At 38.6% G+C, this 22,816-nt stretch overlaps 1 protein-coding gene across 3 annotated transcripts; it reads left to right on the forward strand.

Annotated features, from left to right (window-relative positions):
- Window positions 1-1,122: 1,122 nt before the first annotated feature.
- On the forward strand, window positions 1,123-22,118 carry CARNMT1 (carnosine N-methyltransferase 1). 3 transcript variants are annotated; one of them, XM_075726212.1, is made up of 8 exons: window positions 1,123-1,472; window positions 4,283-4,478; window positions 5,455-5,618; window positions 12,494-12,634; window positions 17,393-17,571; window positions 19,164-19,277; window positions 20,181-20,284; window positions 20,574-22,118. In XM_075726212.1, exons 1-8 carry the CDS (start codon window positions 1,123-1,125, stop codon window positions 20,673-20,675), a joined length of 1,350 nt encoding a protein of 449 aa, XP_075582327.1. In that variant the 3' UTR covers window positions 20,676-22,118. The 3 variants fall into 3 exon arrangements, with proteins under 3 accessions (XP_075582327.1, XP_075582329.1, XP_075582330.1); XM_075726214.1 differs by lacking the exon at window positions 19,164-19,277; XM_075726215.1 differs by lacking the exon at window positions 20,574-22,118 and having other exon boundaries at window positions 19,164-19,273; window positions 20,181-20,275.
- The last annotated feature ends 698 nt before the right edge of the window (window positions 22,119-22,816 follow it).

Below are 22,816 nucleotides of genomic sequence, written 5' to 3' on the forward strand. Positions count from 1 at the left end.
AAAGTCGGTGTGCCAAAAACCAACTCTTTCCTGTTCTGCTGTTACATTACGTGGTTTACTAAAAAACTGCCACTTCCTGCCTGACTTTGGGCAGAAGACTGATGTAGGACAGTGCCCTTCAGGTTCGCAAACTGAGAAGGGGATGGGCCCTTACAAAGCAGGCCCTCTGGTAAGAGTTGCCTTTTGTCAAAGCTGGAAAAGAGCACAGTGACTTGCTGCAGGACACAGGGAGGGTGTCAGCACCCAGTCAAACAAGTTTTGTCAGGTGGAGGAGAATGTGCTCAGTTGTTGTCAGGGTGAAAGTGTGTTACTGGGGGAGAAAAATATAGTATCTAGTGACTCACGCGTTGCTAGACATTGCTTAACTTGCTTCCTTGCTTTTCTCTCCCCACCGCTGGTCCCCGTGCTTGTTTTCAGGAAGCATAACGTGGCTTTACTCCGGCGCAGGGGTACTGGCAGAACTCCCTTTCTGGCTCCCGCCCCTTGCCATCACAGCCACCCCGCTGTTCGTGGCTGGGGGCTGCCCGGGCCTGGGTGCCCACCTCACTACAACATGGGGCAGCAACCAGGCAGAAGCCTGCGGCCTGCCGAGCAAGAGCTGGGGTTCATTAATTGCTGCACTTGTGCTTTTAATTTTCGTATGAGGAGCCCAGAGGGGGTAGACAGGCACGCGTCCTCTTCAGGGACACTCCAAAGGTCTTTCAGCGTCACTGCCACCCCCAGCCCCAGCCTGCCGTTTCCCACAGGCCGGCACCCGCACTATCCCACAGCGCCCTTTTTCCTCCCTCCCTGCGAGAGCTGACGCGCGGAGTACCTTGCGAGGGCACCCACACAAACAGTGGTCCGGCGGGAGGTGGGGAGCTGCCTGCGCCTTACGCCGGGGGGGGGCTCTGTCGCTAGCCCAGCCCCTCGCCCCCGCAGCATCCACCCCCCGCCGGGGGTCACCTCGCCCCCCCGGCCCCGCCCGCCACCGGCCGGAGTGCGCCTGCGCCTGCGCCCGCCGCCGCCCCTCCTCTCGCGATACTTCCCTGCCCGCCCGCCCGCCTCCCTCCGCCCCGCGCCGGAAGTGAGGGGAGAGAGAGTGCGCGCCGGGCGCGACCGTTGGCGGCGGCCGTTGCGGGGATGTCGGCCACGTGCGCCGTGTCCCGCAAAGCTCAGCCGGCGCTGCCGCCGCGTCCCCCGGGCGAGAGGGATCCGCCGGCCAAGGCGATGCGCAGGGGGCTGCGGCGGGGCCACGAGGAGGAGCGGGAGCAGTTGCCGTGGCCGGGAGAGAGCGCGGGCGGCGGGGGCGGCCAGGCCGAGGTGCAGCAGGCGGCGTCGCTGGGCGACGAGCGGCGGAGGCGGCAGCCGCAAGAGCCGAGGGCGCTGGCGCCGGCGGCGGCCAGGACCGCCAGGGTAGAGGATGAGGTGGAGGAAGAGCGGCTGGAGCGGGAGCATTTCCGGCGGATCATCAACGCCTTCCGATACTACGGGTAACCGGGACCTGCCGCCTTGTGTGGGGGGGCCTTGCCAGGGTCCCCTCCCTTCCGCCGCGTCCTCCGCTCGCCGGCCTGCTTCCGCAGGGCTCGGCAGCTCGCCGGCCGTGCGGGCGGCGCCGCGGGCGCCCAGCACCCAGAGCTCTCCGCAGTTCGTGTCTGTCGTGTGGCCCGCCACCCTCGGTCTGTGCTCCGTGGGGAGCGCTGTGCCCTTAGCGGGGTGCGGAAGCCCGAGTCAGAAAAGGACCTCTGCTCCCCTGGCCTTTCTGGATACGCACAAAATCATCTCCATGTCTTTGTTAGCTAGAAAGCGTAAAAGAAAAAAAAAAAAACCAAACCCCAAAAAACCTCAAACCATCTGATAGCACGACACACCTGAAAAAGACGTAAAAGGTCTCATTATAAGATGAATTGCTTTAAGACGCTGTAAAGTGCTCAAAACAATAGTAGCTCCTGCTGGCAAAGAAATGCAAACGGTCCGTCGATTATTGGGGAAATGTTTGAAAGACGTGTTAATTTGCACAAGAGATAAGAGCTGTTGATGGGGCTAATGGATGCCATTTTGCTACAACTTTAGTTTGCTAGACATCTGTTGAGTCAGAAAAGGGCTTGATGGCCCCACAGGAATGAGATAAAGGCGGGGGGGGGGGGGGCAACTTTATATCTGAATCCATTGAATGGAAGAGGAAACAAAAGTTACTCAAATAGCGGGGTCGGGGAGGGGGGACTAACTGAAGTGGGTACAGTCCTCTACAGTATTTTGGTAGACTGTCTCCTGTTTGCGCTAGGTTTGGGAAGCAGATTTGGGATGTAGCTACACTACATATTTGTATACTTAAGTTGGCAAATCCCCATCATGTGAATCATTATTATGTGCTGGACCGTTTGTGTCAGTGTAATACAAGCATAATTTTTACATGACAGTGAGATTCGTGGAAGGAGTGGATGATATTTAGAATATTTCTTCTGTTTACTGTTTTATACCGTTATATCTTAGGTTGTTTTATTTTCCAGGACTAGTGTTTGAGCGGGAGGTTGGTCTAGATGGCACTTCGATGTCTCTTCCAAACGGAATTCTCCAGTTTGGCCATACCAAAGACTTTATGTTAGTTATTACTATTAGTGCAACAGCCATCTGTAATTTACTTAGATCAGTGATGTAATTGTATGCTCAGGCCTTAGAAGCTGGGAGCATCTTTCTCAACCTCATGCTCAGTTGTGACTCTAGGTTGCTTTTCAATACTTCAGTTTCAGTAAACACGTAACAAAAGGATATGACTCAAATTTCCAGTAGAGAAATTGAATTAAATTACCTCTGCCTCAAAGAAGTAACTCCGAATTTAAGTGAAATTGCATATATTGGTAGTTAAAAATAACTTAATTGGAAATGTCGATACGAGTAAGGCAATAACACGATTTCACCTTGGTCCAGATTAAAGTTCTTGTTTTCTGGGACATATGGACTTAACTTCATTCTTTGTGTATAGTTCTTCTGATTACAGTGAATTATTCATTCTGCTAGAAGGTTGCGATACAGCATGAAAGGGTGGAGGAGTGTGTTTCAAAGAATTTTTCTGACAGAACTTTGAAGATTATGGTATTAAGCTGAGCTGATGTGCTTTATATAGAGGATCAGTTTATTTTTCTTATTGTCCCTTCTCTGTTTTTTGTTCTTAAAAGTCATTTTAAACCCGTGTAGCTGTTGGAATGAACATGCCCTTCTGAGCAGCACATATGTAATGTTGGAGTTACTAACTGGTCAAATTTCCAGACTGAGGTTACAACTAAAATTGCAGCAATTGCACCATACTCTCTGATGGCTAGTTTTCAACTCTGCTGCTGTATGCTGACACAAGAGTTTGAGAAACTGCAGTAAGACTTGACCTGATAAAATGATTCACTGCTGCCAAAAGGGGCAGTATCCCTTGGTCCTGGCTTTATGACCTAGAGCCCTTAGGACTGTGCTCAGCCAGCTTGACTTGCTAAACTGACAGAAATCAAATCTAGCAAAATCTATCCAGGTCTCTTCGGGGTTAACAAGTTAAATGAGCTTTGTGGCAGGCCTGGTGAGTGCTAGAACAAAGTGGAGGGCGAAACTGTTTTGGGTGAGGAGAAGGAATAGGGAAGAAAATAACACCTCTTTCTCTTGGCAGTAGATTCACCTTTTTTATGGAGCTTTTATTTTGGGGAAATGGAAGAGTTATTTTTAGCTTGGATCAGTTACACGATCAAATTCACAGTACTCATACTTGAGGGGAATATGCTGTTAAAAGAAGGTAGTTTAGTGTCTTAGTGTGGCTGCCAGAACCCTGGTATGGTGCAGCTGTGACTTTTATGGTTCTTTCAGAAGCAATTGATTTTGAGGATCGCTATTCCCACTCCACATCTCATTATTTCTGTAGCCAAAGTTTGCCACAGCATTCAGCTATTCATTCAATTTAAATTGGATTTGTGAAACAGTCTGGCTGATTTTGATGGTTTTGGGGGCTGGTTGTTCATTAAATTTTGTAGATCCATCTATTAAGGTAGTGATCACCTGCGCTGGAAATGAATGGCTGATGATGAAACCGCAAGAAGACAATGGTCCTCTTAAGCTGCAACATGTTAAAAAGAGTGGTAATGTAGAACTAGAGCTTAAAACAAACATTTTGCTTTAAACATTCTTGAAAACTTGTTCTCTAGTAAGGAATTACAAAGTGATCACTTTCTGTGTCTAAAGAAATAAATAATTGGAATTGGAGTAGCTTAGAGTGAATTATTTATATTGCTTCTAAATATCTAAAGACCTTAAACTTTTTGCTTTTTAGAACAAATATGCATGAACGAGTGAACAGAACAGAGAGGCAGTTTAAATCTCTCCCAGCTAACCAACAGAGTCTTCTTCCTCAATTCCTTCCTCATCTTGACAAGATTCGGAAGTGCATTGATCATAATCAAGAGATACTACAGACCATTGTGAATGACTGCGTTCATATGTTTGAAAATAAAGAATATGGAGAAGACGTATGTTAAAATGGACTTTTTCATACTTCAAAATTAAATTCTGTACGCTTTGGGATTTTCTGCACTTGTTTTTCACACCTTTAGGCCTCAAACCTTTTTTTTCCTTCTTTATTTTCTCCTTTCTTACTTCCTGCTTGCTTACATTTTCTCATTCTTAGCTTTCACATCTTGTAGAGCTGATGTTTAATAAAAACTATCTGTTGTTAGTCGTTGTAGTTACACTTATGATCACTAATTGTGAATCTGGCAAATGACAGTAGTCACTGTAGAACAGTTTTTACCCCAGACTTATAGCTCTACCGTGGCTATATCTTATTTTTTCAGTTAACTGTGTAGAGCATAAGTGGTATTGTCTCTCCTACTGTTGGTTACTGTATGTTATGGCATTTTAAATCAGTTACAGTTTTAGAGAGGCCAAGTATTTTTAATGTTATCATCTGTAAAAACTTTTTCACTACTTACCTGCTTTTTCAGTGTGGCATCTCTTATCAAAAAAATTGCACTCAGACTTCAAAAACTGGCAGAGATGGAAACTGAAGTCCTTTTTTGGTATCTGCAGGCAAGGTGCGGTAATGGGCAGCTCTAATGTGAGCTGCTCAGTGTTGCCTCATCAGTACCTAAAGGGATCCTCTTCTCAGGGTAAGCAGGTTAGCTGCTGAAGTAGCTCAGCCCTGGTCCTTTCCTGAATAAGGACTACCAGTTGTGCTCTGCTATGCCATACTATGTATGGTCTTGTGATGTGGAACGGTCTCTTGGGTGCTGAACTGAGACCAGCAAACTCAATTTGTTCAGGGTTCTAGGTTGGATTTGAGCCCTGGTCCCAGGTGTGAAAGGCGAGTGCTTTGTCAGCTAAAACTCCCAACAGCCCTTATAGCATAGCTTTTGTCTGTTTATAATTTACTTTTTTTTTTCCCCAAGACTAAAGATGCTTGGTACATTTTCCACTAACATTTTTTTTTCCCCCCACTTTAATCAGGGAAGAGGGAAGATTACACCAGCTTCAACATTTGACATGGATAAATTAAAATCCACTTTGAAACAATTTGTGCGAGACTGGAGTGAAGAGGGAAAGCCTGAGAGAGATTCCTGCTACCAGCCAATCATTAGTGAAATTGTAAAGAACTTTCCAAAAGATAGATGGTAATGGTGTTTTAAGACTTATTTTTATGTGGGCATAAACTGTTGCATGAATCTAACAAAGTTTTTATGGAGTAATGAAAAGCTTGGATTTAAAAATACAGAAATTACTGTGAATGCAGTGGAATTTCTTTTTTAATCGAGAAAGTTTTGTTTCTAATACAAGGTATTGGAAAAGAGCGTAATCATAAACTTCACAAAGGAATGCCAGGTAAACCAGGAATAATTTTTTTTTTTTCCTGCAGCTTGATGTAACGGGATATCTATAAGAGACCTCAGGAGGTTGTGAAGTTAACTCAGTTGTGCTCAGTGAGGTAAAGTTTGCAGGTTAGCAGATTCTCAGAGTGTGTGTGCTGGAGATAAAGGGAAGGACCTTTGTGATGGCAGCAAGTATGAGTATTGCTTTTCATGGTAGAAGGAGGGAAGAAGACTCTTAAATTCTAGTGCAGTTTTATTGCGCTAAGAGTTTACCCTGCAAATACTTAATTCTAGCCCTGGTTTCAGACAGATCATAGAATCATAGAATCATTTACGTTGGAAGAGACCTGTAAGATCATCCAGTCCAACCATTAACCTAACATTATCAAGTCCACCACTAAACCAATTAAGGGTAGAGTAGCAATTTCATGTTTCCTGGCTTGGTGTCTGGATTATTTATAATGCAAGTGAAAACTAGGAATCATTAAGATTGGAAAGCATCTCTCAGATCATCAGTCCAACCATCAACCCAACACCACCATGTCCACTAAACCATGTCCCAAAGTGCCACATCTACCCATTTTTTGAACACTTCTAGGGATGGTGACTCCACCACCTCTCTGGGCAGCCTGTTCCAATGCTTGACTACCCTTTCCGTGAAGAAATTTTTCCTAATAGCCAATCTAAATCTCCCCTGATGCAGCTTGAGCCCATTTCCTCTCATCCTATCACTAACTATTTGGGAGAAGAGACCAACACAAGGCAAGTCTTAAAAAAAGCTTTGTGGCATGTGTGAGGGTAGCTTTGTAACTGTGTTGGCTTGTTAACACCACCAAAGTAGTAATCGGTGTGGGTTTTTTTAGGTAACTTTAAGTAGAATTATACTGATTGAATCTCAGAAGATACTACTGCTGTAAGAATTCTGTGTTTAATGGGTCTGCCATTTAGTCAGCCCAGTCATAAAGTACATTTCAGTTTAAACGTAACACTCTTATAGTGGGAAAATTTATGATCTTTGTGGTCATAAATGTAAAAGGTCAGAATTTAGGTTTGATATAGCTTGGTGTTACTGTGGGTTTTCTTTCTCAGTAACTGCTAATAATGCAGTTGTACCGATTTGAAAATACCTTCCACTAGCCATCTTTTAATTTTCATCAGTAAAGACTGGTAGTGATGGCAGAACATGGAGTGGATATGGTTGGTTGGTTTCTCTTGCCTCGGACTAACTTATCTCAAGTTGGATACACCACTAAAGATGTTTTATCTGAAGGTGAACTTTCTGCAATGTTTTTAGTGCTAATAGTGCCCTACATAAGATAAAAATGAGTTAAATACTACAGGTTACCTGGTGTACTTCTGATGTGCAGATCTGTAGGGAAAAGTCATAGTTAGTTTTGAAAGTAATTGTTCTAATCTTCATGGTAGCAGTTCACCTTTTTCTCTGTATGCTAGCTTTTAAAGTATTTTGGTTATGGGAGAGGTAATTTACATGAAATCTTAAGAGTTACATGACTGAAGTTGGAAAGTCTTGACTTTCACATTTATTGTCAATGAACTCTACTTCAAAATGTCCAGTTGGTATTAGGAAGCAACGTGGTAACAGACTGGGTGAATCTGAAGTTGATAGCTTTGTGCTTTTTTACCAGGAATTCTGGTGGTAGTGGTGGTGGTTGTTGTTGTCAAACACAGCTAATGTGACAGTGCCTCTGTCCCTGTTGTGATGGCTTTGAAGTACCAGTTGGGGTTTTTTTTGACTCTACAGAAATCTCAAAACATCACAGTATAGATCAAACATTTCTACTACAAGACTGCTACATAAATCTGAAAACATCACTGTATAGATCAAACATTTCTACTACAAGACTGCTACATAAATCTGAAAACATCACTGTATAGATCAAACATTTCTACTACAAGACTGAGTTTGTCAAATGAAACTTTGTTTATAAAATGTGTATTACATACATACTTGTTTAAAAGTTTTATATTAATGATCATTATGGAGCTGTTGTAGCGCTCATGTAAAACCTTTTCTCTGTTCGCATATTGTTACTTACTGTTGTCAGCTCATTCTTCTTCCTAGTGACTGGAGGCTCTCCTACTTAGGTGCACTTACCTCTTTGAAGCAAGAAGCAGAAGGTTCAAAGAAAGTTCTCTTTGTGTATTACTAGGCTTAACTGGCAGTGCCACCTCACCTTGTGCAAGAAGTAACTTCCCTGGCAGGGCAGGCTGGCTGGTCAGTCTGGTTCCTTTTTTACAGTTTTGGATGGGAGCAGTTGTTTCAGTTTGAAGGGATGAACAGGGCCTGAACTGGCCATACAGAAGTTATTCTGGCTGTTGTGTATAGCGGGTGCAAAGTCCATTTCCTCTGGAGAGGACTGGCTGTGGGTGCTAATGCAGGAAGGTGGTCTGTAGATGGAACCTCAAAGTGCAGCTTTTCATTACTTTAGAGTTCCCTTCTGTAGCACAGAGTGCTGAAGTCTCCTGAGATGATGAAATGAAAGTGGTAGAGAAAATGTGTGTTGTTGGCACTGGCTGATGAAAACAGCTTTGTCTAGATGTATTTTGCATTGAAAAAGATGGAGAAATAAGTATTTTAAATTTACCACTGTCAGTACAAGTCACCTTTTTAATGGCTTCAGTGGAATTGTACATTCAGTTTCTAGTTGACATTATTTTTAACATTATTGATTCCATGCATTGGAATGATGTGAAAAAGGAGTTTAAATTTTTGAAACTACTCAATTATGTTTTGCTCCATGCGTGTGCATGTTGTGTTGTTGCTGCTCTTTGCAAGATTGGCCTGTATTGCTTCAGTGAGTATGCAAAGAACAGGAAAGGAAGTGAACTGTTCTATATGCTTGCTTTTCTGGGAAGCAGGAGAGATACGAGCAGTGGTTGAAAGCAGCTGTAAATTAGAACAGTCTTCTGAGTAGGTGCTACTGTTGTCTTCTGTTTCAGTTCAGTCTTCTGACAAGCCTGTCATCTAAAAATAAAACACAATGTCAAAAGCTGTTTCTGCCTCCCATTCCTCTTCAGAAATAATTCCTTCTTTCTGCTTAGCACCTTAATGCAGGATCTGTTAGTAGGATCAACAAAGCAGTTTTAGGTGAAGTCCCATGAGATAAGGTCTTCCTGAAGAACTGATAATTTCCTGTATGATTCATGTTGGAATTCCATTGTGTTTCAGCTCACAGTGTTTCTATAGTATTGTCTACTTTTTGATGAAGCCATTTGAATTTCTTGGATCTGAATGAACAATGATCACTGCTTTCTGTAGGAGAAAAGAGTAAAACATAGGCATATTTTTATTTCTTGATGGAATGTGTTTGTTAAATTACTGTTCCTACTTATGTGAAAGGATGTGAAGGTCATCAGCTCCTTGTTCAAAAGGAACCAAAGAAATAGTTAACCTTTTAGTAATTATCATTCCATGGCCAAGAATGGTAAACGCAGGTATTTTCACCCAAGTTTTCTTTTATTCATTAACTTGGCCTCTGGAACCACCTATAACTTGAAATTTAAATCTGTCATGCTGTCCAGCAATTGCATTTTCCAAGATACTGTGAGGACAGCCCAAAAGAAGTAACCAGTGCTTAGTTTCTTTTTTATTTGAAAAACATCGGTTATTAGTCCTAAGGCTGAGCTTGGCTAGACTTCTTGCATGTGCTCAGTCACATTTATAATGATGATAAAATATCTGCTTTATATGAATTTTATTTGACTATATATAAATACATTTGTCCTTGCAGGGTTTTTAATATCATCAACATTTGTGCTTAGCCTAAACTTTGCTTTAAACATTGGATTTAAGAGCACATTATATCTTCAGTGTTGTTGCGGTCTACTGAAGGCTTTGCAGGTCTTTAGATGGAACTTTATAAACCTCAGCTGCTAAGTTTGGAGAAGAATTGCTCTTCAAATCATTGTGCTTTTTAGCTACCTTCATTATTTTATTTGAAAAGTAGTTGTCTTTTTAAAAAAATCCTTGAAAACATGATTACAGTAAAATAATGAAAAATACTATACTGAGAATTGGTTCACTATGTAAATTTACAAACGTTACAGAGATAAGACATCAGGAACGGAGTCCCACAGTGTGATTCTATGCTGATGTTTCCAATGATCTTCTGTGTGGGCTGGATATTTCTTACCGCTTATTATCATTAGCTAACATTGAATTGCAGTGTTTAGTTTATGAAAATGAGGTTTGTGTTTGATCATGCACACTAATTTTTCTTTTGCTGAACTTCAGTTTACCCCTTCAGCACCATCATTTTTTTGTTAAAGAACAGTAGGCATAAAATAAGAAGCCTCTATTTTTATCATGTATAATTTTTCCCTTGAAAAACAGACACCAAGTTAAAATATTAATTAATGGCATTAAACTTCTAAAAGCTAAAAGTATATCACACAGCAAGATGCAATACAATAATGGCACAACAGATTTTAGTTGTTTCTGATGTTTCTACACTGTCTTAAGAGACTACTGCAGTTTCAATAGTTGAGTCAAACAGTACCATGCAGCCCTGCTCTTTGGCCAGCCTCCTCTCCCCACACCTGTCAGGTTAATAGGCCAGTGTTTCTTCCCTTTTGCCCCACAGGTTTTTTATGAGTATTCATTTGATAGCCATTTATATTCCTAACCAGTGCTAGATCTGTGTCATAGAAATCCTGCTGCTGCTGGCTAGTTCAAGGCTCGTTTCACGGTGGATAGCCTTGGGTGATTATCAGTTATCACAGTTTGGGATTTTTTAAAATTGTCTTTGCTACTGCTGCAATTACATATCCACTAAAGGAAAGCAGGTTTTTCTAGCCTACTAAATTATGTTACGACTGTTTAGCCATTAAAAAAGCAGTTTCTGTGCAATTAAGGCTTTTTAACCCACTCACTGTAGAAGTGTCCACATGGGGTTGCAAAAATCTGTGTAGAGGTAGTTATAAATATTTCATAAATAAATTGTAAGGAAATGAAGAAATACTTTAGGTTAGAAATACATTTGGCATAACAGTGAATAGATATACCACTATGATTAGAAAAAGCTGTAAGATTAAGGTTTTTCTAGCTTCTCCCAGAAAGTGGATTTTCTTCCCCCTTCTGCTTCTGGGTCCCTGTTTTCAAAAATTTTGTTTTGAGCAAGTTGTTTTCCCCAAATTAATCTTTCTGTTTTCAGTAAGACTTCCTGGCTAGCTTTCTTCTGGCTTTCCTTATACAAGAAAGGTAAGGAGAACTGTTGCTTCACAGGAGCACTCTTAAGTAACAGCAAAGTCTTGATTTCCTTCTTCTTGTTAATCAGAAAACAAAGAATCTGAAAGTATAATGAAATGGAAATGAAAACCAGGAATGAGAAGAACTTTGATTTTGCATTTGGGAGGCTTCACTAATTACATGATTAAGCCACAACCCAAAGGGCACTGTTAAAACTGCGTTGTTAGTTTGTATGGCCTTTAGAAAGGAATAATGCTTTCTTTTGTTTTTGGGTGATAGTTCAGAAATGTACCACTTTTCAGAATTTACATAACTCCCTCACTCATCTTCATGCTTATGCAGCATGAAAACTCTTTTGAACCCTTTTTGGCATCATAGTCGAAGATTTTGCATTTTGCTTTCTTCTGTCATGTGTTTGGAAGTGCTGATTGTGGCTTCCTTCATTTAGTTGCATATCAATTGATACACATATGTTTTGTCTTTGAAGGTGCAAAAGGGAGGATAGTCTGAGTGTTCACACTTGGTTTTTTGGTATATGAAATGATGAAGTCTTGTTCATGACTGGAAAGTGAAAAATAACTTCTTTTTAGATGAAGTGTCTTTTCAGTTTGGCATGGGAGTGTTTTTTGTTTTACAAGTGAAGGTTTGATTGCATTGTGATGGAAGTCTAATGATTAGAATATATGTGTATTGCCTTTTCTGTGTGAAAGAGGAGTACATTTTGAGATTCTTAGTCCTTCTATTTATTAGTTGCTGGACTTGGAAGATGGGAGGGGTTTTTCTAGGTATCTCAGTAAACACACACTGTTGGGTGTCTTCTGGTCATTGTCAACTTGATGCCTAGTTAGGAGAAGTGAAGGGTTAGAGAGCTGCAATGTACTTTGATTTAGGAAATTTATGTTACTTAATGTGCTTGAGTGAAATCTGTGAACAGCGTATTTGAAACCTACAGCTGCTGAGAAGGTAACTACTTCAAGGTTTTTACAGCCTGAATTGCTCATCAGCTTGTGGAAGTTTTCTTTGCTTTGTGTTTCTGATGTCAAAATACTTGTTTATTTTCATGCAATGTAACCAAGAAGATTTCTATAATATTTCCTAGTTATCAGTGTGCCTCATAGGAAAAATAAATGGTGCAATCTGATAATGTTCGTTCTTCAGTTCACTTAAAGAGATTTTTTTTTAGCTTGCCAACTGTAAAAGTTTTCAGGAAAAAACCTGTTTTTTCATTATGATCTGTATTCTGAATGAGGGTTGCATATGTTCTTTTGAGTCATTTTCTGTGAATTATTTTGACTGTACAATTAACCAATCTGATCAGAATTGGCTCAGTTTGCATTTAAAAAGTAAAGTTATACAGGAAATACGTTATAATATCTAAGTATATGAGGAAAAAAATGCTTGACTAGCCCTCTGTAAGTTTTGTTAAGAGGTATCAGATAAAGACTTAACTATTATTTTTGTTCTGTTGCAGGGATTTCTCCAAAGTTAATATCCTGGTACCTGGTGCTGGGCTAGGTAGATTGGCGTGGGAAATAGCTATGCTCGGTTATGCTTGCCAAGGAAATGAATGGAGCCTCTTTATGCTCTTTTCTTCTAACTTTGTACTCAACAGGTACATAGCTTATGTTTTATTTACTGATTGAAACCTAGGGAGGCAAAATTACTTGAATAAATAAAACTCACAAGAACAGATTTGTAAGACCTAACACAGGACACACATAACCGCTTTTTAGAATGTTTTAATGAAAAAAAAATTGGTGGCATTAAATGCGGGAGGGAAGCATTGTATCTGAGTCATTAAAATTATAGCAGGAAGCATGGCTTTTAAGTTATGAGACTTAAAATCTCTAGATTGTACCACAGATTTTCTGCATAATCTTGAATAGGTTTTATGATTTATTTCACATCTGTTTCTGTAAAATGCACACCTATCTCACTGGTTGCAGATAAGGACTAGTTAATATGTGCATGGTACTTAGTGGTGGTGATTAGTAACAGATGAAACCTGTTAAAGGAAGTGTTACATTCCACACGAAAATTTTAGGTACTGTTTTGACATGAAAGAAATCCACCAAAGTGCACTGAACCACTTCTTAAGTGAGTCCTGTGACTGAGTAACAGCTAAAATAATGTAGTTAATAGTTCTACAATTACACTGAGGTACTAAATTTGAATGTAGTAAATTTCACTTTATAGCTTCAATTTAGAGTGGTATTTCTGTGTTTGGTATTCTGTCACTTGCATTGGAAATTACTGGTTTCGTAATGAACGTGTTAGAGAGGAAAGAAGGCAGGAAATGCAACTGTTCTTTTAAGAAAGAGGGTGGGAAGACTGGGTGGGCAAGTATGAAAGAGGTTTGGGGGCGATGTTTTACTTTTTGGGGGAGCTGGTATCAAGTTGAGAGACAGACACTCATTCTTCAATCTGAAGTGATACACCTTTGCTGAAAACACCTAAACTATTGGCTTGTATTCTATATTATCATGATATTTTGGACCCTGTTTGTAGACTGATTGTCTGCAGCGGACTGTGGTGATGTTAAATCTGTTAGAGCTCACTGTTCAAAAACAACAAGGGGAAAACACTGTTTATTATGGCTGCTGCATGTCTGCTTAAAACAGTAGTGGTCAATGTGATGAAAATAGATATTCGCTAGAGGCTTATTTGTTCTTTTTCTTACATTAGTCTTAATGACTCTCATCTGGTGGTGAAATTGCATATTACAGTTGAGCTCACCTAAGGCCCTGCAGCTACTGAAAGGAGGTCTCATTCTCCTTGTCCTTAGCTATACAGCCCTGCTGGCTCATGCTCTTTGGAACTTCTGAAATTACTCAGAGCAGCATAAAAGTATTCATTTCCCATCTTTGGGAGCACTGATCAGCTGTCACAGTGGTTCAAATCTGAAAGTTAACTTCACCCCTAATTACCTCTGACATGTTTTTTGCCTGCCTTAAATAATGAGTCTTTGGTCTATATGTGGAATTCTCCTGAAGATCCATGCTTAGCTTATGATAGTAATCATTTTTAGCCTCTAATGCTCATGTGGTGTTTCCTATTTATATAAGATATTTAGCAAAGAGGTGTATATGCATTAGATTTGCTAACAGTATTAGATTTTAGACAGCAAAATTGAGTGTTGCTCAGCTGCTGTAATCTTCATCTTTGCTGGGTACATTATCAGTTCCAAGTTTCCTTGTTAGCATGGAAGAGAATACTGCTAACCTGACTCTGGATTTCAGTCATTCAGTTGAAGTCCAAGTGTTCCTTTCTGCCAGATCCAATTGTGGGCTTCGGATATCTATTAAGAAGGCTTTAGGGACTTTTGGGATCTTTCATTTTAGTCTTAAGTGGCTGTTCCCAGTTAGCCTTCTGAAATGGACATGTTTGCCTTCCTTGAACTGGAAGAAACAGCAATGATCAATATAAGCTGAAGATACCAGTTAAGGAAGAGTGGTAAAAAAGAAGGATTTTGCAAATTAGTTTTTAACTACAGTATTAATTTAATTTTTTGTTTCAGTTGATAAAAGCATAAGGATTTTGCTGACGTGCTTACAGTTTGGCTCTGCCTTCTTTCTCTGACCTTGGTTTATTTTTAGGAAGACAAAGTACTATATTGAGTGTCAAGCCAACTACTGCAGTGGGCTCCTAGATGTGGTACAGTGACTTAAGTCTTCTGTATACAATGTGGTATCTGCTGATTTTTATGCATGTAAAAAAACTTAATTCTCTTAAATTGTGAACTTTTATTACTGTGGATGAAGTTACATAGCATGTTGTGTAGAGAGTGTGTCAAGGCATAACTGTGGTCACTAAGTATTTGAAATTAATTAGTGTGTATTATTCCATTGAGGAAGCTCTAATTTGAAAAGAAAGTGACCCTGGAGTAGTTAAACTACAATGGCTCCAAGGCTGCTGCAGCCCTTCTATGGGAAATTGTGCTTTTTCTGGTGTGGGTAAGGTTCTTGTTACTGGTGTGTATTTCTAGTGTTTAGATGTGTTCTGGATATAATGACAGATGGCAGAGGTGATCATTGGTGATATACAGACACTTCATTTCTTACATGTTTTGGAAGCGCAAAAACTGTGAAAAGCATAATCTGTTTTCCTGTGTCTGGAAAGCATACCAAAATTTTCAGGCACTCTAGAGCCACAGGACACGTGTTACTTCCCTTTGACACCTGACAGGAGGGGAAAAAACACTGGGGTAGTATCTATGTGGAGAAGGCAGGAGCAGCTGGTTGCTGACTTGCTGCTTCCTGCAGCTGGAAATTCAGAGCACAGGGTCAGTAGCCTCGGTCCAACAGCCCTTTAGTAGCAGTAGTCCCACTTCTGAACATTTGAGAAAGTTCGGTTGACATAATATAAAATCACTTTGTGCCCAAGTCGGAGTAGGGTTAGTTTAAAAAAGCTTTAATTAATACCAGTAGAATTCATGCTAATAATTGGCTAATCTTTACTTTCTGGGAAGAATGTAATTTTAGTTCAACCTTGACACTTTGAGAAGGGTGCTTAATTGTAGTTGTTGCATGTCCGTGAATGCCTTAGGATTAAAACAGTTAAGCATTTTATCATTAAATCAGTGGTTAGAAGTAAGATTTGACCTACCCATCTTTTCTAAAACCATCTTTTTGACTCAACGTGGAACAGTAAATGCCCTGCCCCTATGGAAAAAAGTGAAGTGTGTCACTCCTAGTTAAAGATGTTACTTTTTTATAACGTAACTTACATCATACATCTGTTGCTGGAAGGATGGAATTGTAAAGGGCTGCAGTACTTAGTTTTGAATTATAAATTACTGAAGCTGGAAAGGGAGGTTTTCAAGCTTGAATATGGAGAGGGATTGGTCTTTTATATTAAATTGGGAATTCCTTTTGGAACTGTTTGAAAGTCTACACAAATATACTTTATGCTGGGAAAAAAAAAATACAGGGAAGTGTGTGTCCCCTTACAGCTCAGAAAAAAAAATCCTTTCTAACCTACTCATGTCTCTTATTTTCTTTACCTTGCTTTTGGGGAAATTTTCATTGTTAAAGAAAAATGTTCTGAGGATAATAAAAATTGACTGGGAGCATACGGAGAATGCTAGAATGGTTAACACACAACTTTTGTTGGCCAATGTGAGGGTTTTGGGGTGGGGTTTTGTTGTGGTGGTGTTTTTTTGTGGTTTTTGTCGTGGTGGTTTGTTTTTTTTCCTTTTTTAACCAAAATAGAAATGCCTTTCTTGAAGAAAATGATGCCCACGTTATCAGGGCTTTTTCCCTACTTTTTTTTACTTCGACTGCATGTATCTGATTGATACTTACTTACTATATATGGAGACAGTCGATGAGCGCAGTATACTGCTGCTCTAATACAGGTTTTTGTTTTATTTTTTTACTGATAAAATGAAATATAAATCTGACATGAAGAACGTAAAAAAATGTTATTTCAGAGACTTTACCACAGATGTTTTCTATCCACCAGCCAAAAGAGTGCACTTTCTATAACCTGGTAGATTGCTTGCAGTTTATGAAGTGTTTGATGATACGTGTTTTATTGGACAGATGTGTCCTCTGTTGTCTCTGAAAGAAAATGGCTTCATTTTTTAATTACAAACTGATCTTACAGGACTGTGGGAAAAGGTGCTTTTTATCCTTTAATGCTGTATTTTACCACTTTTTAAAATAAGAGTGGACTTAGTTGGTCACATCAACCCCCAGATTTTATTTTACAAAGACATGTTTACTTAGCATAATTGCAACACTCCAGGTGTTACTAACTTTAAATGACATCTAGTGCAAAACTACTATGCTTTGCAAACTGGAATTTATTTATTTTTTGAAATCTTTGCAACCTTTCAGTTAGCATCTGAAAAATGCTTTTGTTCTGCTGTGCTTCAAAACCCCTATGATTATGGTTCAGAAACGACAGAAGAGTCTAATTGGAAACATTTGTTCTTGTTCAAAATTGATGGAACTAATGTTACTCATTTTGTTTGGTTTTTTTAAAGTAGAAAAAAAAGTGATGCAGAAAGGCTTAGCTTTACTGAATATACTAAATCACAACTTTCATTAATCTTAAAAAAGAACCTTCTGCATTTTCTTTTCAGTGGAGAAGTCAGGGAAAATGGTAAAAAGTGGGAAAAGAAAATTTTAAAATTAAAAAAGACAGTTGCTTTTTGTGTCAGGGTAAAACTAGTTTTTTTAATGAGTTCATAAATAGATGGACAGTCTGAAGTGTTATGAACTAGACAGAAGTCCTTTAGAAAATGTCTAGCTTTTGCAACAACTTTATCAACAACACAATGGATGTTGGTGAAAGTCTTTGACTCCTACATTTCTAGATAAGCAATTACTTGAAACTAACTTGGGCTGATTTCCGTATTTTGCAGATGCTCTGAAATTAACTCATGTAAGCTTTATCCCTGGATTCATCAGTTCAGCAATAACAGAAGATCTGCTGATCAGATACGTCCAATTTATTTCCCTGATGTTGATCCTCACAGTCTTCCTTCTGGTTCAAACTTCTCTATGACAGCAGGGGATTTTCAAGAAATTTATTCCGAGTGCAGTGAGTAAATGTAAACTTCTGGAGTATCCATGTAACTGTATCTTCAGAGTATTTGTTATGGAACAGTTAATGATTACAAATAGAAGGGAACTGTATCTACAGGCCTTGAGCAAAAAGTACTAACGGTAGCAAGATTTTCTTATTCCAAATCAGCTTTGCTTTTCTTCGTTATAAATAAATATGGACACCTCCTAACAGATCTTTGTTGCTGTAGTCTCTTTCGGAATAAGACAGCGTAATAGTATTATGGAAAGGTTTACTTGATTTAGAACAGTGATGTTACAAGGGAAACAGTGTAACTAGTCACTTCTTTAGTGTAAAAAAAAATGGAAATACGAGTATTTTTTTGTTGATTCATTTCCTGTTGTAAAAGCAAAGCAAACTGTTTCAGTAGTAGAAAATTGTAAGTGAAACAAATACATACTTACTGACAATAGTAAATATTTCAGAGGCACATTATGGAGATGACAGTTATCAAAGATTGAGACTTCTGTCAGTACAAATAACCTTATTTTTTCTTGTGATGCCAGTTTAGTTGTGCTGTCATCATTGCAGCTATGAAGTAATGTTTTATGACTAACCTAATGTTGAATTAACCTGCAGAAGATAATCTTTAGTGCCTAGTCTACCAACTACCTATTTAGGATTTAATGAAGGGTAGCACTTACTCAGTTCTCTTATATGTAGTCTAATATTCTAATATATGCCTATTTGGAAGTCCCTATTTTTTCCTTACACAGTATTGGACTATCACCTCAGACATCTATTTTCTGTTTCCACCTTTCTGTCCGTATTAGACCTATAGCAATTTTTCACTAGGATTATATAGCTATTGATCTGCCCTTTATTGTGCAGCTGGACTTCCAGGTATTTTCTTTTAGGAGCCTTCCTTATAGTTGCTTAATTTTCTGAAGGTTCTGTATTACATTAGAACATCTGATACTGGCATAAATTGAGACTTTTAATTTTTTTTATTTACAGAACTTAAAACTTTTGCAATTTCAAGGATACATGTTTAGAGAAAAACAGGGAGACTCATGCTTTAAAAGGTAGACTTTGAAAGATCCTGCTTGTTAAATCCACTAGTAAAAAACAACTGGAGAAATATTCAGATACTGAATAAAGTGATAATATAGTAAATAAAATTTAGTGTACAGACTTGTATTGTTTTAGATACTAACTACAGAGGCCCAAAATGACTGCATATTTTTGCAGTTGTATTTCTAACAGTTGTGGTAATGAAGTTCATAGGACAGGTGAGTAATAGCACACTTGGGCCTTAATTTATATAAAATGTGTTATAATATTTACATTTTACAGTATATAATATAGATATACCTCCTTTTATATAATGTGTATGAACAATTTTATAAAGTGCATAAATAATATGTATAATATTTTAGAGTGTGTATATGTATGTACACACACACTTTTATATATATATTATTTACTTGTAAGTGAAATGAAGAGCCTTCAGTTGTTAGTTGAAGGTAATGCTGGGCGTATAAACAAATACTGGGGTTAAAAGATGAACTTTTACAGGGGTAGAAACATTGAAACTAATCTCTGTATAATTTGCTCTTTTTATGCAGATACATGGGACTGCATAGCAACTTGCTTTTTCATAGATACAGCCCATAACGTTATTGATTACATTGATACTATATGGAAAATACTAAAGCCTGGAGGAATATGGATAAATGTAGGCAAGTGTGACCAACCTATCTTCCTGCTAGCCCTGACTTATGCGTGATCACATAACATGCATCTAGTATTTGAAAAGAGTTGTGGGGATAAATGTGTCTGTGCTGAAAACTCTGTAGAGCTAGAAACATCTAGGGCTTGGAAATTATCATCTCAGATGTCTTCAGAATATGTCCAGATGTTTGCTACAATCACATCAACACCATGTGATTTTTTTAAATAGAGAAGTAAATCTTCCCAGTGGCAGGTTTTGCATTCATGCATCAAACATTTGTTACTTGACAAATGTAACGTCCTGTATTCTTTTTTTTTGCTGTTCTTCTAAGAAAATGGAACTTGTTCTTTGTGTAAATACATCCTTACATGTGGGGTTTTTTTTCTTAATCTGTTGTCTCATTTGTACTGTGCTTCTAAGGAGAAATTTTGGAAATGAGATTTATGCAGGCCTCGGTTCAAAAGGAGACTTAATTTAAGTCTCCCATGGTGAAGGAATGGCAGACAAAACTCAGGAGTTAAACATTTTGTATAGTAGAAACTGGTCAGTCAGTAACACCAGTGCTGGCCAGTCACAGAATGTAGCAGAGCTCCTGAGTAGACCACAGCATGTCCTGCCTTCGGTTCTATAGAGACAGCAGGGATGCTAGACTGAAGAAATTTTAGGATACAGAAAACATAGTCTGGTAGGAAATGAGAATACATTGTTGAACAAGCAGTTGAACTAATTTGTTTGCATTTTGCATTGATTCTGAAATTCGTTATAAAAATCGTATTTGAGTGATAGAACAATGTTCTTTTGTATTTGAATGTGTCTGGATGTAAGCATTCTTTCCACTTTCAGTATGTGCTTTTGATTTTTAAAATGTTGTCTTTTTAATAGCCATTTCCATTGTATCTTTGTCCTATAGGTCCTCTCCTTTACCACTTTGAAAACTTGGGAAATGAACTTTCTATAGAATTAAGCTACGAGGATATAAAAAATGTTATACTGCAGTATGGATTCCATGTAGAGGTGAGAGGATGCTGTAGTTTGCAATGAGTAGTATTGGTATAAACCAGACAAATTCCTTTGAATAAACCTTTACCTTAAATTTAGTTCAACATAATGGCATATACTAATAACTTCTAGGAGAATTAAATGTTCATAAGCGTGTTGCAAATTATTTGCTTTCCTCATTTTTTAAAAAGTGCATAGGTGGGCCTTGAAATCTAGTAAGTGTATTGCAATTTCTTTCTTACTAAAAGAAACCTGTATAGTTCTTGTAGAGAAGGTGTTTTAAAAACTGCTGCTTTTTTTTCAGGTGGAGAAAGAATCTGTACTGTCAACTTACACTGTGAATCAACTCTCCATGATGAAATACTACTATGAATGTGTGTTGTTTGTGGTGAGAAAACCAGAATAGAAGTGGTCTGAATAGGTTAATCAGAAAATGTTGGCTTGAAAGCTAGAAATGAGAATAAAATGGACTGGGTGATGTCTGGACACAACCTCAAATCAGTGGTGCCTTCTTATTCCTAATAGGATTTAGATAGTGTCTATTTTCTTAATATCTCTATTGCTATCCAGACAGGTACTATGCCATGCATACTTGTAATATACTTGTGAAAATTGAGGAGGACATGTTCATATACACCGTCTTAGTGCTTTGGAATGCATTAAAAATAAAAGCAAAAACATTTTCTTGAGAATGAAATTTAATGTTTGCCATAAGCAGGCTAATTCTCCCCATATGCTGCCTCATTTTTCATAGATTTATAAAGATTTTCTTTTTTCTACCTTCTGATGTTAGGAATGCGTAGAGGTGCCTACTGTCCTAGCTGTGTCACATTTAGAGAAGTATTTCTAAACATATACTTAAATTATGAAGTCTGAAATAGTTGGAAAGTGATAAAATTATTCTTGATAGATACAGTAGCCATCAGAACTGTTGCAGCATTTTCTGTGGAACTGAAACGAAGTAGATTCTTATATTGATTCTGATCTTTGACTCTACCACTGTTAACAATTTAATCAAAACACAGAGCCTATAGGCAATTTGAAATACTATGTGAAAGCAGAGTACCGAGTGAAGAAAAAGCAGCATGTCACAGAGAAGCAGTATGTTAACCTCAGTTCAAGAATAACAACAAGTTTGATTAATCTCTTAGTGTTGAAACTGAAGTATTCGGTGCTTTGCTGTCTTAAAATACTTTGATTTTGAGTCACCTACTTACTGCTTAAGCCAAAACAGTGAAACAGTATTTTTTGTTAAACATAATTAACAGAAAGTCATGTTATACCTTGAGCTCCTTATAGCTGAGTTATCCATGCAGCAGAAAAATCCCGTTTCTCAAAGGGGGAAAACAAAAGTTACATAGAAATAATATGCACTGTAACCTAATTAACTCTACCTGAGTTAGCATATGCAGGCCGATTGGTGGACAATTTCCTTGTAATTTCAGGCACTTTATCCTTGTGACTTAGTGACTTGTTGGTCCTTTATCCTAATGTTTTTTTTCCTGGCAGATGTGGCTTACGTGAATGTTTAATCTACAAACCATGATACTATAAAAGAGGCTGAATCTTCTGTCACTTAGAAGTTATCTACATGAGAAAACATTAATAATCACTGTGCTGAGAGGAGGTGTCATGTTAGCCATTTCGTTTTCTTAATATATTGGTTACCTTAAGTACCATTCAATCTATTTTCAGAAATTTCTTTCAAATTTCTTGCAAATTCTTTTTACCACATTATGGTAAGGAAGCAAGGGGTTTTTCACATTTGGTCATAATGGCACTGGACAATAGCTAGTTTGTTTCCCATTATTTCTAGTCCCTTTTTTCATGGTGATGTCCTAATCACATCTCTTTAATATGTTAGTGGCTTTTGGATTTTTCCATTAAGGCTGGAAACTTATGCCTTTGTTCCTAAATTGAAAGTCTGCAAGGAGGGAAACCACACAGGTTTTTTGTGTCGGTTTGGTGTTTGTTTTTTTTTTTTATAGTTTCAGCACTGCATAAGAGAGTGTGTGCCTGGGTATGTTCAGTACTGTGCCCCTTTCTGCTCAGAATCCTTATTGAGAATAAAAGGTTCTGGCCTGCAGAAGTTTCCAATCAGAGCTTTGCTTAAACTAGTAGTACTTGAACTGTCTCTACTTCCTCAAAGCACATCGTGAAGGTTTAGCTCCATAAATAAACTGTCAAAAGTTCTACCCTGCTCCAAGAAAAATGTGCTTAAAGCTGAAACACTGCCATTGCAACAAAGAGATTAAAAAGAAAAGCCCTTGCACACCTAGAAATAATTAAAAAAGAGTTGCTTTAATTTCCTTATTGTACTATTTATTTTTTGAGGGACTTTGTGATGCTTTGCTTTGATTCTGATTTTTTTTTCCCCTTAGGTAGAATATGATTTAGTGTTTTCCTTGATTTTCCAGCTCCTTTAAATAAGACAAGAATAGATGAATGTCCATTATGCTGTTGCTGAGTAGTATATATATCTGTAATATTGCCCAATTTCTGCCCCCTATCCAATCTGTAGTTACATTTGAAGTGTGATGGTGTTCT

Source organism: Pelecanus crispus, chromosome Z (genome assembly GCF_030463565.1).
Source record: "Pelecanus crispus isolate bPelCri1 chromosome Z, bPelCri1.pri, whole genome shotgun sequence".
Classification (NCBI taxonomy): Eukaryota; Metazoa; Chordata; class Aves; order Pelecaniformes; family Pelecanidae; genus Pelecanus; species Pelecanus crispus.

Bases quoted from the DNA above. Each gene is read 5' to 3' on its own strand.
- CARNMT1 (XM_075726212.1), top strand. From the start codon at position 1,123: ATGTCGGCCACGTGCGCCGTGTCCCGCAAAGCTCAGCCGGCGCTGCCG. The intron at 17,572-19,163 runs GTGAGTAAATGT...CTTTTTATGCAG, and splicing joins AGAAATTTATTCCGAGTGCA to ATACATGGGACTGCATAGCA. The intron at 20,285-20,573 runs GTGAGAGGATGC...CTTTTTTTTCAG, and splicing joins AGTATGGATTCCATGTAGAG to GTGGAGAAAGAATCTGTACT.